Source organism: Cebidichthys violaceus, unplaced genomic scaffold (assembly GCF_023349555.1).
Source record: "Cebidichthys violaceus isolate CVI_PGR_0920_01 unplaced genomic scaffold, fCebVio1.0.p SCAF_35, whole genome shotgun sequence".
Lineage (NCBI taxonomy): Eukaryota > Metazoa > Chordata > Actinopteri > Perciformes > Stichaeidae > Cebidichthys > Cebidichthys violaceus.
In genome coordinates, this window is record NW_027176539.1 from 560,121 (window position 1) to 577,047 (window position 16,927).

Consider the following 16,927-nt stretch of genomic DNA (forward strand, 5'->3'; position numbering starts at 1 on the left):
TGATGTCAAGTGTGACAGCGGGGCTCTGGGTTCTGTCAACGTTTCCCTTGGCACAAATAATTTTCATGACCCCACTACGGTTATTTACCACATCATGGCACACGCGGTGGGAAAATCCACTCTCACTGAGCCGCGTTGCGGACACACAAACGGGGCCAAAAAGACGAAAAACAATCCATCATGACGACGGAGTTCCACGACGTCCTCGACGTCCTGGTCCAAGTTTTTTTTTTTTTTTTTTTTTTTTGGGACGGATCGCATTTTATGGCTCGTCTGTGATCTCATGACGGAGACGCCTGCCTCTGTGGCACTACAACTAATTTGTTTGAGCTCCACAACATATTCTGAACAAATTACACTGAAACAAGAGCCAAGCCAAATATACCAGCTACTTAATACTCTCTACTTCATGTTTCCAACGTTTCTCTTTGATCTATGTCTCAATTCACCCAATTCTCCCACAGTGTTTGATGGTAGGGTGGTTGCAATTACCACAACATTGCAAAACAGCGCTATTGACAATTCTGTCCAAAGGGATCACACCATATTTATCAGGAGGCAACCTCAGGTTCTTTAAAGTGAAGTCAAAGCTTCATGACTTAAAGCTGCATTCTCTCTAGTGTCCACCAGGGGGCGACTCCTCTGGTTGTATAGAAGTCTAGTCTAAAATGACTCTACTTCTCTCTTGATTTATTCCCTCAGTAAACATTGTAAACATGAGTTTATGGTCTCAATCTCTAGTTTACAGTCTTCTTCAATACAGCATGATGTTCATTTAGTACATTATGCTCCATTTAGAGTCAAACAGACCATAAAGCAGGGGATGCTTTAGGGGCGGGGCTACACAGTGATTGACAGGTCGCTTTTTGGTCACCTAACAATGTCTTATTCAGCGTTCAGTTGCACTTCTGCTCCACCCTCTTGCGTCAACAACACAGCGACGGACAAACCAAGATGAGGAAGGTTACAAACCTGAATGTCGACGGTCAAAAACCAAGATGGCGACGGCCAAAAGGCTAATTTCAAGGCCTCAAGCAAGCAGTCCACTGTCTTGTTTTGTTTCCTGGTCGCCAAGAATTGAAAAATGTTCAACTTTGGGACAAATACAACTAAGAACCAACCGCTACAAGTGCTGATCGACAACAACTTCCCTTCATCCGGAGCGAGGACTCTACCGTGTGCCGACGTTGCAACCAAAGCGTAAAACTAGTAAAGGAAACTTTGTCCTTTAAAATCAACAATATACCTAATAATAGTTTGACAATAAAGCGTATTTAAATCCAGCTAAAATCAATGAAGTCATTTGCATTGAAAAATAAATAAATCATTGTCACAGCGGGGGAAGCTCCAGCCCTGTTTGGTGGTAAAACGATCGGGGAAGGAACTCTCCGAGGAATCCGTACAAAGTCCTCTGTGTTTAGCAGGTAAATAATCAATGCTGACTTGTTCCTGTGAAGCAGGAAGACAAACAAGATGGAGCTTTCCTGTCTGCCGTCCACATTTAAAAAGGCGCCCGCCTCGACCGGTGGCCATCTTTAAGAGATTACCGACGGGGGGGGGGGGAACTAGCCGTCCTTTAAAGCTTTTGACTTACATTAAACGGGGTCGTTTTATGATTTACACGTTGTATAAAGTACTCTCCGCTGTTTGAGATGTCGGGATCGTCGCTCAGGAAACCACTCACCAAACCGTATTTTTTTTTCCTCTCACACACACACACACACACACACACACACACACACACACACACACACACACACACACAAAACCCTGCAACAAACAAAAAACACCTCCCAGTGTGTGGAGCGAGGGGACAGATTTACAGCCAGTCGGGGTCAGAGGCCGTCCGGCTGGATGCTTTCTTGGAGTGGTCTTTTCTCTCTTTGCTCCTTTCTTTCTTTGAGGTGTCCCCTCGGCTCCCACCCCTCCCCCAGCATTCCTCCCTTTTGTTTATTCTATATAAATACAATCAGACCGGGCTAACCGGCCCACACTGGAAGACATTCTCTCTCTCTCTCTCTCTCTCTCTCTCTGCTGGTTCGTCCTTCGCACATACACACATGTACGAAAACACACACGCATACAAAAGGAGGCTGTTGACGGAGCGCGGTAGGACCACCGTCCTGCCGCCACTCAAACACACACAACACACACACACACACACACACACACTCACATTTTGCCACACTAATCTTGTCGACACCTGACAGGAAACAGGAATGATTTAAGCGTCGCATGGAATCGGATCAAGGCTGAAGCGTGACTTAAACACAGAGTAGTAGAGGTGAGAGTCTTTACAAATCTCATGGATTCACAATCGAGTCCCGGTTCAGAATCGAGTCCCGGTTCACAATCGAGTCCCGGTTCACAATCGAGTCCCGGTTCACAATCGAGTCCCGGTTCAGAATCGAGTCCCGGTTCAGAATCGAGTCCTGGTTCAGTACGTCGTGGATCTAATGCCGTCTGCTGCGCTCTGAAAGAGGCCATGTGGCAAACTGTGGCATGAGGGCAGAGTGAAATGTGTATTATTTTGGTGATGCTTTCATGTCATGATACTCTTCTGAGTTGTTGGGGTTTTACATTTTTTTTTCCTGAGTGATTAATATTCCCATGTCAGTATAAGTGTATATGAACTGTTGTTTTTGTCACGAGTTCTTTCACAGAATGTTACGCAGCATGAGGTCGTTTTTTTACGGCACTTAATATTAAATATTGAGGCTCTTCTGAAGAAGAAACACATTTTTTTTAAATAGATTTTTTAAATAGAGTGATTCAGAATCTTAATGTTTATCACCCCTACTGACTATTTTAGGGAACTGATTTACTAATTACAGGCTCTATGTGGCCTGGAAACAATGACGTGACATTTAGTATATTTTATTTCTGAGCTAAAGAGCTCCGTGAAAAATTATGTATTCAATCATAAAAACAACAACAACAACAGGATGATGAGGAGAGAGAGAGAGAGAGAGAGAGAGAGAGAGAGAGAGAGAGAGAGACAGAGACAGACAGAGAGAGAGAGAGAGAGAGAGAGAAAGACAGAGAGAGAGAGACAGAGAGAGAGAGAGAGAGAGCTGAAGTTCAGCAGGAGAGAGGAACCGAGGGAGAGTGAATGAGGTTAGAGTCCAAGAAGTGTGTGTGTGTGTGTGTGCGTGTGTGTGTGTGTGTGTGTGTGTGTGTGTGTGTGTGTGTGTGTGTGGCCGTGCCAGGTCTCTGCACCAGTCTGTTGGTAAGGAAACACACAGGAATGTGTGGCTTTCCAGTTTAAGGCAGTTTAATGAACATCCAGGGCTCTATTTTCTGTGGCAGAGCAAAGACCGGAGCGAGCGGCGCTGCAGCACCGTGGAACTTTCTGAACACCACGAAAAACTGCAATAAATAGTCCACTTCTTTGTTTGCTCCAGCCACTGAAATCAGCCGGCGTCTATAATATTTAAACCAGTATGAATATTATGTGTATAAAAATGAGGCTTGTGGAATAAAAAAAACTAAATAAAAAGATAGGGACGCTTTTATTTTGTATTAAAAAAGAAAAGAAAACGGCGTCTCATTGGGACCTGAACCGTGCAGCCACGCTGTGCTTTTAATAGAAGTTTTACGGTATTAAAATTGGTCACATTGGTAAGGATATTGTGAGGATATTTGCCTCGAGGGTTTTGTTTGTAGCTTCTTTCGTAAGCGTGTCATGTTTGGTTTTACTTCCTGTCTTTTGTGTGTTTTTTCCCGCCTTTCCCATTGTCTGCCCCGCCCTGATTGGCTTCACCTGTCCGTCGTTGTATTTAGTCTCATCTGGTTCAGTGAGCGTGAACCAACCTACAGCTACCTTTAATCGCCACCCTCATCTTCAATATGCAAAGTGTGACCCTACTGCTGACATAGAGACGAGGTGTGTGTGTGTGTGTGTGTATATATATATATATATATATATATATATATATATATATATACACACGATAGCGAGCCGTCAAAATCGGCTGTGAACAGCGTTCGCCGTCTCTCACAGCCGCATGGAGACGTTGCTCAACATCTGTCTGCGCAGCGGCAGCAGCTGGAGGACGGTGGATGTAACGAAGCGCTGACCTCTGGAGGACCACTGACCTGTGTGGCTGCGGATGTGGACCCTCAGCGTGCCGTTGCTGGCGAACTTCTGTCCGCAGTACGGGCAGATCTTCTCCTTCTCTCCCGTGTGCGTCTGTCAGAGGAAAGAGATCATGGGAAACAGAGAAGCATTTAGTAACATCCATCCTCGCGTCCTCCCTACATGAAAAAGTCAAATGTGATCGACGGTGAAAGCATCGTCAAAAGCAGAAGATTAAACTGTTACTCAATTATACCGTTCAACTGACAATAACAAGCAATGTCTCAGAAAATCAGATTATTTTGCACTAAAGTTCTTCATTAAATGAGGATTCATCATTTTCAACGTTCTTTCATTGAACCAATTGAACGTCGATTTTATTATAAAGTGGATTCTCGCGCAACACCGCAGTCGTCTACGGTGCTTTTATTGTGAAAATATGCTCCGTTGCGCAGCCTTACCGCCTCTTCTAACCATTCCTTAAAAAGCTCGATCTGATGTCGGCGTTCTGTTTCCTGGTTAAGAGCATCTCCGGCGTCCAGGTTTAACCCTTTAGACGCTCGACTCTGGGAGCTTTAATTCAATCTGCGTCGTCTGACTGATGCGAGGAATAAACTAACTGCCGTTTCCTCCGATAACGCTCAGCGGACGGAGACGCACGTGTTCACGTGACGGCGGATCCGCCGAAGCCCGGGATCAAAGCGCACAGACCGCGCCGGGTCCAAAGCCCGGGGGAGTAAAGGCCAGGGTGCACGTATGCATCCTCCTCCTCCTCCTCCTCCTCCTCCTCCTCCTCCTCCTCCTCAGGGTTGAGCTCTGTGGGCTCACACGGGCCGCACATGCAAACAGGGAGGATGGAAACATGTGGGCTCTTCCTCCCTCCTCCTTCCCTCCTCTCCTTCCCTCCTCTTCTTCCCTCCTCTCCTTCCCTCTGAATTCCTCCTCCTGGCCTGTTATAGATTCCCCTCAAAAAGAATCGTCAGAGAATGAGAGGCTCAAACTCGGAGCGACAGTTTCAACAGCAATACAACAATACAGGACCACCGCCCCCCCCCCCAACCCCCCCACTGTGTCCCTCTGACACCTCGGGTGTTTCCTTACAAAGGCTGCACACACACACACACACACACACACACACACACACACACACATGCATGTGTGTCCCAGATGGAGTGGAGTTATTTATTTAGCTGTTTGTGCAACAGAGGAAACATCACCGCTTCACACGCCGACAGCCAGCAGGGTCACATGGGAACCTCATTTATTGGGACTTATTACATTATAATATATACATATATATACATATATATATATATATATATATATGTATATATATATATAAGTGATCTGTGTGCCTGTAACTACTCAAAGAAGCAGCGCTGTAATTTTCACTCATGGGTGAATTTCTTCCAGAGCAGCACGCTGACGGAGGTGAGATTTATCTGGTACAAAACATACAATACACACACACACACAGACACACACACACACACACACACACACACACAGACACACACACGCCCTCTCATATAACACTGAGGAGAAAGCGTCGCCGGTAACACAAGAGCGCTCCATGAATAACTCAGGTCTGGACAGACAGCACTACTGTTCCTTCTCACCAGCAGCTGCTGGTTCTGTCCCCGACTGAGCAGGAAACTATTTTAATCAGAGATTTGTATTAATTGCTGCTCACAGAAAATGTGACAATGTGCTGCTTCACTCATGTGTCATACGTCATTGAACATTTTAGATATTCTTTTGTTTTTTTGGTCGGGTTAAAACAAACAATTTAAAAAATGTCATCAAACTATTTTACTATTTATTGCAAGTTAATAATGAAATGTCTGAGTCGGGAGAGAGGGGGAGGGAACAAAGAATGTTCTCTGAAATTGAAAAGTCATAAATTTGCTCCTGATGAGCATAAATAAATACTTATAATATTGGTTCTTTATTTCATTTTTTACCCACAATGGGCTCAATACCCTGTCGTATGATTTAATTGATTAATTGAATAAATAAATGTCAGATTTATCTACAACAGAAATAGAACTGTTAACCGCGGCCCGACAGTAAAGTCTGAACCCAGAATCAGATGTTCAACTTGAAGCCACTTCCTTATCTGACTCGGTGGACGCGAGCCGTGCGTTAGATCTGAGGACCACGGAGACGAACCGAGTGAGACCTCAGCATGTAAAGCTGTCGTCTCCTCGGAGGCCCGGCTTTGATCGGGGGCCAGATCTCTCAGCGGCCCTCCGGACCCCGTAAGCTGCAGCCTTCAGCCCTACTGTTGGGAGACAAAACCCCTCCCGAGACTTTTTTTCTTTTTTTCTGCCCGGTGCCAAGAAGCTGTTTGGCTTCAATCTGGATCCATGAACCGCTCCGGACGTCGTCAGATTTTCGGGGGGGGGGCTCACAATCTGCGGCGGGATCTGTTTTCGTGGGCTTTGAAACCCCCTGCGGAGCTAATGGACTAACTGCCATTTCTAATCAACGGAGAATTGATTTCTAAGCCTTCATGGGCCGCAGCGGTCGGGACCGACGTCCCCCGCCAGGATCGACCGGCCCAAGATGTTACGACAGACTCACCGGGGGGACGTTTTGTCCCTGCCATCGACTCACGTGTCAAGATATTCCTTCAAACAGAACCTGAATATTAGCGCCAGAACAACTATATAGGGCAACAACACTGAGGCTAAGCAGTCCGAACAAACCTTCAGTTCTTACCTTTCACAATAAAAGCCCTGGACATGTAACCGTTTACCAGAGGGAACTCAAATTCGCCGATTTCACTAAAAGGGAAACTCAAATATAAAATATCTGCTCTGGATCAACAGGATCCTGGTCGTAGAATCTATTCAAAGTGTTTGTTGAACAAGTATTCCAACGGTTGCAAATCCGCATCTCTGCAACTTCCTGTAGTTACGTGCGAGACAATTGTCTCAGTCGACCTCGTTCTGAAAGGTTTCATAAGTTGTTTTCTAACTGTTGGGTTTGAAGCGTCTATAAAGTAAAGTGCAGCTTGAACTGGATTTTTTTTTGGGGACAAAGCAGCAGCGGCTGCAGACACGCAATCACCCGTCTGAGACCGAGGTCGTCTGGCGCTCTCTTTCTTCTTCTTCTGTTTTTTTTGTTGTTTTTTTTACATTCACCTTCTTGTGGCTCTTGAGGACGGACGGAGTGACGAAGGCCTTCTCGCACAGGTCGCACTTGTACTTCTTGTGGCCGTCGTGCACCACCTGGATGTGGACGTTGAGCGTGTCCTTCCTCTTGAAGGTGGCGTCGCACTGGTCGCACTTGAACGTCCTCTCACCTGTGGCAAACGAGGACAGAACAGAACGAGGACAGAGGGGGGGGGGGGGGGACGTTAGGAAGAGGCTATTGTTGCGCCTCTGAACACACAGTCATCACGCACAGCGAGAGGGAGACCCAATTTCACCGGGGGCACAAAGAGGGCCAGACAAACCCGAACAATGGTCTTTAGAAAGGTCTGGTTCTGGGGAGGTTTTTTTTTTTCCCAACAGGAGTCGTCCTTTATTGTGCATCTGCAGCTGAACACGTCTCGGGGGAAACGGAAGAACTAACCGCTCTGCCATGTGTTTCATCGGAACGTCAAAATTCTTTCTGGGTTGTTTTTTTTTTACAGTGCCATATTGTATTAATCATTCCACTGACGAGCACTAAAACCGGCAGACAGACACAATCTCAGCTGTTCACAGAGCGCTGCCTGATGTTTCCCTTCACGCCTCCTCCGCTCCGTCTCCGCACAACGGCCTCCATTGTTGGAAAGTAGTTGTTTCCATTATATGGAGATCGTTCAATTTCCAGTTTGGTGTGTGTGTGTGTGTGTGTGTGTGTGTGTGTGTGTGTGTGTGTGTGTGCCGTTACAGAGGCCCGATGACGGTCAGCTCAATAAACTGGAACGCCGTCGAAAGCCGAGGTCCGTCGTGTTTTATTTTTTTTAATCAAATCCAAAACATTCACTTGATGATAATTAATGTCAACGACGCCCTCGCTCGAAGAGTTCATTAATACCTGCAGCAGGGCTGCAGCCGTGCGTGAGCGCTGATTAATTTACACTCTCGGGATTGTTCTCGAGGTCCAGAGAGAAACCCACGTAGACGAGCCGAGCAGGTTTCATTTGGGAAAGAACCGCAACGCACAAACAGAACTGGTCTTAGTAATTTAACAGGACTTGTTTTCTTGCATATAACGTTAACGATATATCATGACGATAAAGGTTTTCTGATCATTTGACAAATAAAAAGTTGATATGAAGAAACCACATGATGAATCCTGTTTTTGTTTTTACTCCTGTGTGATTTAAACACTTGACAAACGAAAGATTTTTGGGCAAAATGAACAAACTGACAAACACACAAGTGAAACTATATTTTGTCCAGCTGACTATGTTTACATGCATTCACACGAATACAGAGTTTATTTAATTATACTTTCCCAGAATTCTGATCAAGTCAAATTTTCTGACAAACGTGAGTTACTAAGCGTTTGTTATTATCAATATAGACGACGTAACTGTGCACCACGTCGTCTGTATATATGATTTAATCACGATGCGATTCCGTTAGAAGACGATAAATGATCATATTGAATTATTTCCCAGTCGTGCAAAAGAATGAAACGCATCATTTTCCAGCATTTCACTTACCCCTGAAACGGGAGTTTATTAAACTCCAGATTAAACGTGACACTTAACTTCTAAACACTAAGAAATAAAAATTGACTTAAAACAAAAAACTGACGTCTTGTATTTAGAATGAATCAACTAAAACTCACGAGTCACGTGAAGGAGACAAAATAAATATAGTTTGTATTGTATGTGTGTTTTTGTCAACGGAGTCTGGTGGTTTCAAAGAGAGCGGAATACCAGCTTCAGTTCCCCGTCGGAAAGTTCTGTATTTATAAAAATGTATTTTTGCCATCTAAAGCTAATCAGTCTCATCGTTTTCCCCACTATATTTACATTATATAGGCTTTTTGTAGGTTTGGATTATACCAATAATCAAAACCCATAACCAGGTGGCGCTCATCAATTTGAAAGAAGCAATTTATGGAAAGTTTGTCCAGTTGATCAAAACAACCAAACCTCACAGAAAGAAAAGCAGGAGACGTTTAGGAAGATAATATAAAAATGTTCTGAAAACGCGGCGACATCTTTTTCTCATTGAGAGTCGATCAACACCGACTCACACAGACGGACGCGCACACATTCGCCGTCTGTTCTCTCACCTGCAGTGAAATGAACACGCACTCGATCCGGCCGCCCCACATCCCGTCTAGAACCCGATACTGGTCCCGGTGTTATATGGCCGGCCTCCTGAGAGACGCGGCAGGAAACGCCTCGAGCTTTTTACGATCTCTTTGTTATCTGGCTCAGGTCGAGGGAGAGAAAAAAGTTTCCTTGAAGACCTTGAACGCTCCCCGGTGTCTCCTTAATAAACCGTTCGATGGAGTTATGATGTAATAATATTAATGGAAATATCCACAGGGGTGCGGATGAGTTGGCTGGTTTTAACTTTTAAACATTTCATCTCCTGTGAGGTTTGAGGAGGGATGTAATTCTAGATGGTTTGATCAAACTACATGAGGGATGAAGTAATCTTTTCCAAGGTACTTTCTGCTCAGATCTTGTTTAGTTATTATACACTATGCATACAACACCGTCGTATGAAAAGGAGAGGACAACAAAATAGACGGCGTCACAACGAGCACCGGCCGTCGCTCTCACCGGAGACTACCGGACATCGCCGGGTAACCGTCGTCGCCTCTGAGTTACGGTGCGTTATGTTGATGAACAGTGGGAGCTGCGTTCACATGCTCTTGACTGTCATGAAGACAGAAGACGGACATTTTGCTGAAACGTGCTGTAACTGCAGGATACTCACTGTTGTGGATGAGGAGGTGGCGCTGCAGAGAGAAGGGCGTGCGGAACAGAGCTTTGCACTCCTCACACTGGAAGGGTCTCTCCTCAGAGTGGGTCTGCAGAGAGAGAGAGAGAGAGAGAGAGAGAGAGAGAGAGAGAGAGAGAGAGAGAGAGAGAGTGGAGGAAGCTTCTTTAATGGACGTGAAGGCAGGACGAGCAGCTTCAGGAGCTTGGAGTTCAAAAGCGCTCCTTCTCAGTGAATGACATGGGGGGTCCTTGGGGGGGGGGGGGGGGGGGGGGGCGAGGCCAGAGACCCCACAGAAACCAGCCCCCAACGAGACCCTGATTGATTACAGCCTTTCAATCAATAACTCCTGTCAGAAAGAAGACTAAACCTCAGCAGGTCAATAACTCTCTGAACCTCGGGCTCCTGTCACATTCTTCTCTCTGTGGTCTTGATGTTCTCTGTAATATTAAAGTCCTGCTCCTCTATGGAAACAGCACAGTCATGACTAGAAGTAGAGAGAACTAGAACATGTCTTTTCCGCATTATAACACAGTTCTTTGACAAAAACAATGGAGGTTTTCGGGGTTTTCGGAGGGTCAGCGCGTGGCGTCTGCTCACCTTCTTGTGGTTCTTGTAGACGTTTCGGTGGGCGAACTCTTTGCCGCACAGCTTGCATTTGTAGGGTTTGTCCTCGCTGTGGATGATCTTGTGAGCCGTCACCTGGTCCAGGCGCTTGAAGGAGCGGCTGCAGATCTCGCAGGTGTACGGTCGCTTCTCTGCATTTAAAAAACAACAACACAGGCGACGAGCGGCGGTGAGCCGAGAGGACGGTTCGGAAGGCGACGCCTTTCAATGAAACCGCCTGCTTACCCGAGTGTGTGATCATGTGACGTTTCAGCTGGTTGGTGGAGATGAACTTCTTGTCACACGCGTGGCAGTCGAGTACTTCATGAACCTGCAACAAAAGAAGTAAAGCGGCAGTGTTAAAGTTTCTACTTGCCGACTTTAACTCGGGGCAAAGATCACGTAAAAGTCGACGGTCAACAGAAACTAAATCTTGTCCGTTTTCATTAGACTGATGTCTTCTGACAGAAAAGCAATTAAAGTGATGAAAAGTTCCAATCCGCTCTCTGCTTCAGAGCAACGCTCCAATAATTGCTCATTCAATAGCTCCCCCTCCGTACGGCTACAATAGCGAATGCTAATGCGCCGCTCCGCTGCTGCAAAACGCTTGTTCAGCTAAACGGTGATAATGGCACATTTAAGCCGCGAGTCATTACGGCAACTTTTTGATTGCTCCTCCGTGGGAACGTCTGCGATGGTAGCTGTGAGACTACAATATGTGACATATTTATTATGACGCTGGGTTATTCTGAGCAGCTTTATTAAATGTGGTACTGGGGATAAATACAAACAACAAAAATCGGATCTAAATTGATAGAAACAAAATCATTTCTGCCGTCGTGAGCTACATAATGAAGAGGCCCCACGGGAATATTCTAACGGTCTGAAAGTGGAGAACAGTGACTCGGAGACAGCGCTGCACAACTATGTCACAACTTCCAGCTGACTTTACACCGTTTGGAGGAGAGGCTTTGTGATGGATAACGCCGGCTTGGTTAATCTGGATGATAGATGATGACAAAAGAAAATGAAGGGTTCTCAATCGCCAGCAGAGGGATAATTAACAACAATGAAGAAGAAAAACACACACACAGTTCTCCAGAGATATACTCCTGTTTTTCTGAATCACATTGAACCAGCACGTCTTGGACTAGATTTAATGTATGCTGGCTAATTATCTGATACAAATATATTAATTGCACGTATGTTTATTGAAATTACTTCCAGGGTTCCCACACCTCACACACCGGCCTGATGCTCTCAAATCAAAGGTCGTTTGAGACACAGATGAGGGTTAACAACGCTGCAGAAATGAGTCCAGAAATCCAGACATGAGTCAGCATTTTTACACTTCCTGTTCCCTCGTCTCTAAATCAACAGTTTGTTTTTTATTTGTTTCTGGTTTTGAGAAGATTATCTAGATGATGTATCATAAACGTATCTTCTACAGTAATCCAGAATACAAGGGAGGAATCCCATTGGCTGTTTGTGGCGGGACCCGGTGTGACGCTCACTTCCTGTTGGACTACAGTATATAACGGTTAGAATCATATTTAAACAGATCTGTGATCCATCGATAGCGGGGGGAGAATCCTGACGCCAAGGTTCAGACCTTATTGTCTGCCTCTTCTTCCTCCTGTGGGGGCGAGCGAGAGAAACAGAAACCTCCCCTCTGCTCTTCTGTCACCCAGAATGCATTAGCAACCGCACCCGCACCGGTCATAAAGACGGCCTGAAAATGGAGCGGATCCTCCCGAAGAGCCGACGCGGGAAAGTATCTGGTTGCCGCCGAGCGGGATTGAAAGCGCCGACTCACCTTTCTGTGTTCCTGCAGGTTCAGAGAGGACGAGCACTTCCTGTTGCATATGGTGCACGTGAGCTTCCGACGTGCGCTCCCTGGGAAGGAAAGAAAAATAGAAGAACAATGACCAGACCTGAGCTGCTGAGAACGATGAGAAATAAATGGGAATAAAGTGGGAAATCACGGCAACGATTTCATACACAATGCTCACACAGACACGGGGAAAAAGAGAGCGGTGACATCACTTCTGTGCTGTGGATACAATGTGAGAGAGGCTGTTTATGGTGGACAAGTCAAACAAGCACAGGTGTTGTTTTATTATCTTAAGTCACATAAGTTACGTGTTTTCCTGTGACGTTGATTTCATACGTATTTTACTTATTTTAAGCCCAATTATTAAAATCATAATTAAATGTCATGCTGTTTAAACAACCTTCCCATGAGATCAGGTTGGAATAATTATCCATAAGCACTCATAAATATTCATAACGCTATATAACAATAATAAAAAACACTTAAAGCATTTTATAAAGACTGTTATCGTAATACTTCGTCACTCAAATGTTTTTGTTGCAACGATCATAGTGTATTATTATTCCCATGGTTGTAATACATTATGATATTTATATAATTTATTATAAAACAGATCATCAACTGTGGCAATTATAAAACACTATGATTATACTTGACCGTATAACATTTATTATACAGAAGCTTTATTATGAATATTTATGATAGCGTATAACCATAATTACAAAGTGCTAAAAGCGGATTATAAAACGTTATTATGCATTAATGAGCGTCATAAAAAGAGTTTTTTTTACTGGACACTCGACTCTTTTCATTATCCCACCATTTTGGTCCACTTATCTGGAACTGAATCGCATGACCCACATCTGACGAGTCTGATCCACTTCCTCCCTCGCCCACACACACACACACACACACACACACACGTACACACACACACACACACACACACACACACACACGTACACACACAGCCCTCGTCCCGACCACATTGGTGGAACATAAAGAGCCGGATCATCAGCCTCTGAGATGAACGTCTTACTCTCGGGTTGATACTTGACTCTGGTGTGAGGCGGCTCAGATCCCCGGCTGCCCTACATCCCATCATAAATAGCTATGGAAGTCCAATTATCTAAAGGAGTGAGCCGCCCCAGAACACACAGGTCAGCAATTATGTAGCGCAAGTAATTAGAGATGCGTCTCAACATCGCGGAGATTTTAACTGATCGAGGTCAAGTACCGTGACTGCAAGTTCCTCGAGTGCTGAGGCTGCTGACGGACGATTAACTGCGTTACGTGACGTTTTGGATGGAGGGAGGAAAAAAAAAAAGAGAAAAGAAACAGAAATGCGTGCGAGACGGAAGAGGAAACGAACCCGTGTGAACGTTTCCTTTGTGCTTCTTCAGAGCGTCCTTGCTCTTGAATCTTTTGCCACAGCTCTCCGCTTTACAGATGAACCGGGCGTCTCCTTTACAGGCTTCCTTATGCTGTTCAAAGCTGCACACACACACACACACACACACACACACACACACACACACACACACACACACAGGGGACACCAGAAGAAGAAGAGAGAGCGTTATCTAGCTGTGCGTGTTAGGAAATAAAAATGGCACATGTACTTTGTTTTTGTTGGCAGGTAAATGAACTCCCTGCGTTACCTGGATATAGAGCCGAAGGTGTTGTGGCAGAGGGAGCACTGATGGGCTTTAGAGTCGCCTGATGGGTCCAGTGACTCGGAACAATGCAAAACACTGGGGGAGGATTCAGAAATCACAACAAATGAGGCATCAAGTAGGAACTGACACAACATCGAGGCCGATGTAAATTACACTGATAAATTCATTTGAATAATTATCAGGTTTTTCACAAAATTTTATGTCGAGGAAAAATACATTAATCTTCATTCATTTTTTAATTAAATTAACTAATTAAATCTAATTAAAGTAACAGTTAGAGATTTGGAAAATATAAATGTGTTTGATTTCTTGTGGAGGGTTCAATATAAAGCTGCAGCCAGGAGGCGGTTGGCCTAGCTTAGCATAACAACTGGATACAGAGGGGAAGTGCTAGCTTTAATCCGTACAAAAGGTTAGTTTAGCATAGCATAAAGACTAAAAACAGGGGGAAATATCTATCTCTAATCTGTGTTAAAGGTTAGTTTAGCATAACGACTGGAAACAGAGGGGAAGAGCTAGCTGTAATTTGTACTAAAGGTTAGTTTAGCTTAGCATAAAGACTAAAAACAGGGGGAAATAGCTAGCTTTAATTCGTACAAAAGGCTAGTTTAGTTTAACATAAAGACTAAAAACGGGGAAATAGCTATCTCTAATCTGTGCTAAAGGTTAGTTTAGCTTAGCATAAAGACTAAAAACGGGGAAATAGCTATCTCTAATCTGTGCTAAAGGTTAGTTTAGCATAACGACTGGAAACAGAGGGGAAGAGCTAGCTGTAATTTGTACTAAAGGTTACTTTAGTTTAGCATAGAGACTGGAAACAGGGGGAAACAGCTAGCTTTAATCTGTAAAGAAAAAAGGGTTATCTTAGCTTAGCATAAAGTTTGGAAAATGTGTGGGTTTTATGGAGGTTTTGTATTATATGAGCTGTATTATATGGTATCATGGCGACCACAAGAGTTCAGGGAGAATTAAACAAACACTATATAACATTTTGAAGCTAGGGTTGATTCTTAAATTGTTTAATTTTCTCTTTCTCAAGACAACCAGCCCTCGCTTTAACTAGTGAGCTTTGAGGTGCCGGTAGGTGGGTTATGTCACCGTCGGACAGAGCCAGGCTAGCGGTTTCCAAGTCTTTGTGCTAAGCTAGGCTAACTGGCTGCTGGCTCCAGCTCCACGTTGAACGGACCGACATCAGAGTGGTATCGATCTTCTCATTTAACTCTCGGCAAAAAACGCACATAAAATATCAAACTTTGCCTTTTGAGGAATCAGCAACTTCCTCCCTCTGAATTCATTGATTGTATAAGAAGCAAAGAAGTGAAAACCCTTAAAGACTGGATTTCTTTACCTTCACATGTAATCTAAAACCTAAATCTATGCCAAATTCGCCGTTGACACATTTCAACGTTCAGTAAAACTATGTTATTACAACGAGTTCAGTGATGGAACGGAGAACCCACTGGCGCTGCAGAGCCTGTCTGACGGGGAACTTCTTGCCACAGTTCTTGCACTTGAACTCCTTCTCCTCCGTGCTGGGCCTCTGGTGCAGACTCTGGAGGTGGGCGGCCAGGATCTCCTCACTGGGGAAGCTGCTCTCGCACAGCAAGCAGGGGTGGTCCTCCTTCTTTATTACCAGTTCTGTAGAGATGTGGCACACACACACACACACACACACACACACACATGAGCAGAGAGGCAAACACGTCTGTTTTTCTTTGAAATGGAGCTGATGAATTCATTTTTTCTACGTTAAATAATTCCACTGTACCCATTTCAACAAGATGCTTAGCTTCTTTACTGTTTTCGTCGTCATCTCTGATGACCTCCTCCTCTTCCTCCTCCTCCTCTTCCTCCATGTCACTGTCCAGGTAGCCGATCAGGAGCTCCGTGTCCGTCTCGATGTCGTCCACGGCCAGGTAAAAGATGTTCTCTCCATCCTGAGAGAGACAGACAACGTGGTCGGCAACCAATTCTTGGCCTTCCGGGTTTTTTTTCAACTTTTCAACGTATAAAAAGAAAAGAAAGACAACGCTGGACCTCGAGTAGGGGCGGGAATCAAGAACCACTTCCAGTGGAGAACCGGTTTTAAATTGTCCGACACAGTTATGATAAAGAAATCAATAAAGAATTGGACCAATATGCAGAATCAATCATGGCATTGGTATCAACATTCGTATCAGTTCCCATCTCCCTAGTGCGTTGGTGCAAAATAAAAGTTTGTATTTTTATTGATAAAAACAAAACTTGTCATTAGTAGTGCTAGCCGTTAGCACCGCTACCTGTTAGCACCGCTAGCCGTTAGCGGTGCTGCTAACGTTACTAGCTCTCCTGCTGTTGGTCTAAACACTGATTGGTTGTTTACAATGTCACATGATCAGAGATCAGAGACCAGAAACCTGACGAATGTGAGAAGAACGCAGCTGACAGGAAGAATCAGCTGTGACTGTTGGAGCTGGAGGTTTGAACTCATTCCACCCAGACGACAGTCTGCTCAGCCTGATTGAGGCCGCGGGTCAAAAGCTCAAACCCTTAAAAATGTTGCCATTAACTTCCTGGTCCTTAAAGGTCACGCTAATAAAATCAAACAAGTCATTTTGTTTTAACTGTGGGATTCTAAATATACATAAATAATAATTAAGAAGAGGAAAGCGTCACAATAAATGTCACTGCTGATGGAAGGCAGAGCTTTAACACACATGATGACCTTTAAACGACCGATCACTTCAGGCATTAATGGCAGGAACTTGGACCTTAGACCTGACATGTTCATCTCATCTTCACCCCCCCCCCCCCCCCCCCCACCCCCTCCTCTGTTTTTTTTTTA

General features: G+C 44.6%; 1 protein-coding gene across 2 annotated transcripts in view; it reads right to left on the reverse strand.

Annotated features, from left to right (window-relative positions):
* prdm5 (PR domain containing 5) overlaps window positions 1-16,927 on the reverse strand; it is a 36,652-nt gene that overhangs the window by 16,644 nt on the left and 3,081 nt on the right. Inside the window, exons 4-13 of one of the 2 annotated variants that reach the window (XM_068725375.1) lie at window positions 15,902-16,040; window positions 15,564-15,741; window positions 14,086-14,178; window positions 13,797-13,918; window positions 12,407-12,486; window positions 10,837-10,921; window positions 10,585-10,742; window positions 9,982-10,075; window positions 7,228-7,388; window positions 4,099-4,192 (exon numbers count right to left, since the gene is read on the reverse strand). In XM_068725375.1, the coding sequence (XP_068581476.1) occupies window positions 4,099-4,192; window positions 7,228-7,388; window positions 9,982-10,075; window positions 10,585-10,742; window positions 10,837-10,921; window positions 12,407-12,486; window positions 13,797-13,918; window positions 14,086-14,178; window positions 15,564-15,741; window positions 15,902-16,040 (1,204 nt within the window). Of the gene's footprint in view, window positions 1-4,098; window positions 4,193-7,227; window positions 7,389-9,981; window positions 10,076-10,584; window positions 10,743-10,836; window positions 10,922-12,406; window positions 12,487-13,796; window positions 13,919-14,085; window positions 14,179-15,563; window positions 15,742-15,871; window positions 16,041-16,927 lie in introns of both variants that reach the window. The other variant, XM_068725373.1, reaches the window with a different exon arrangement.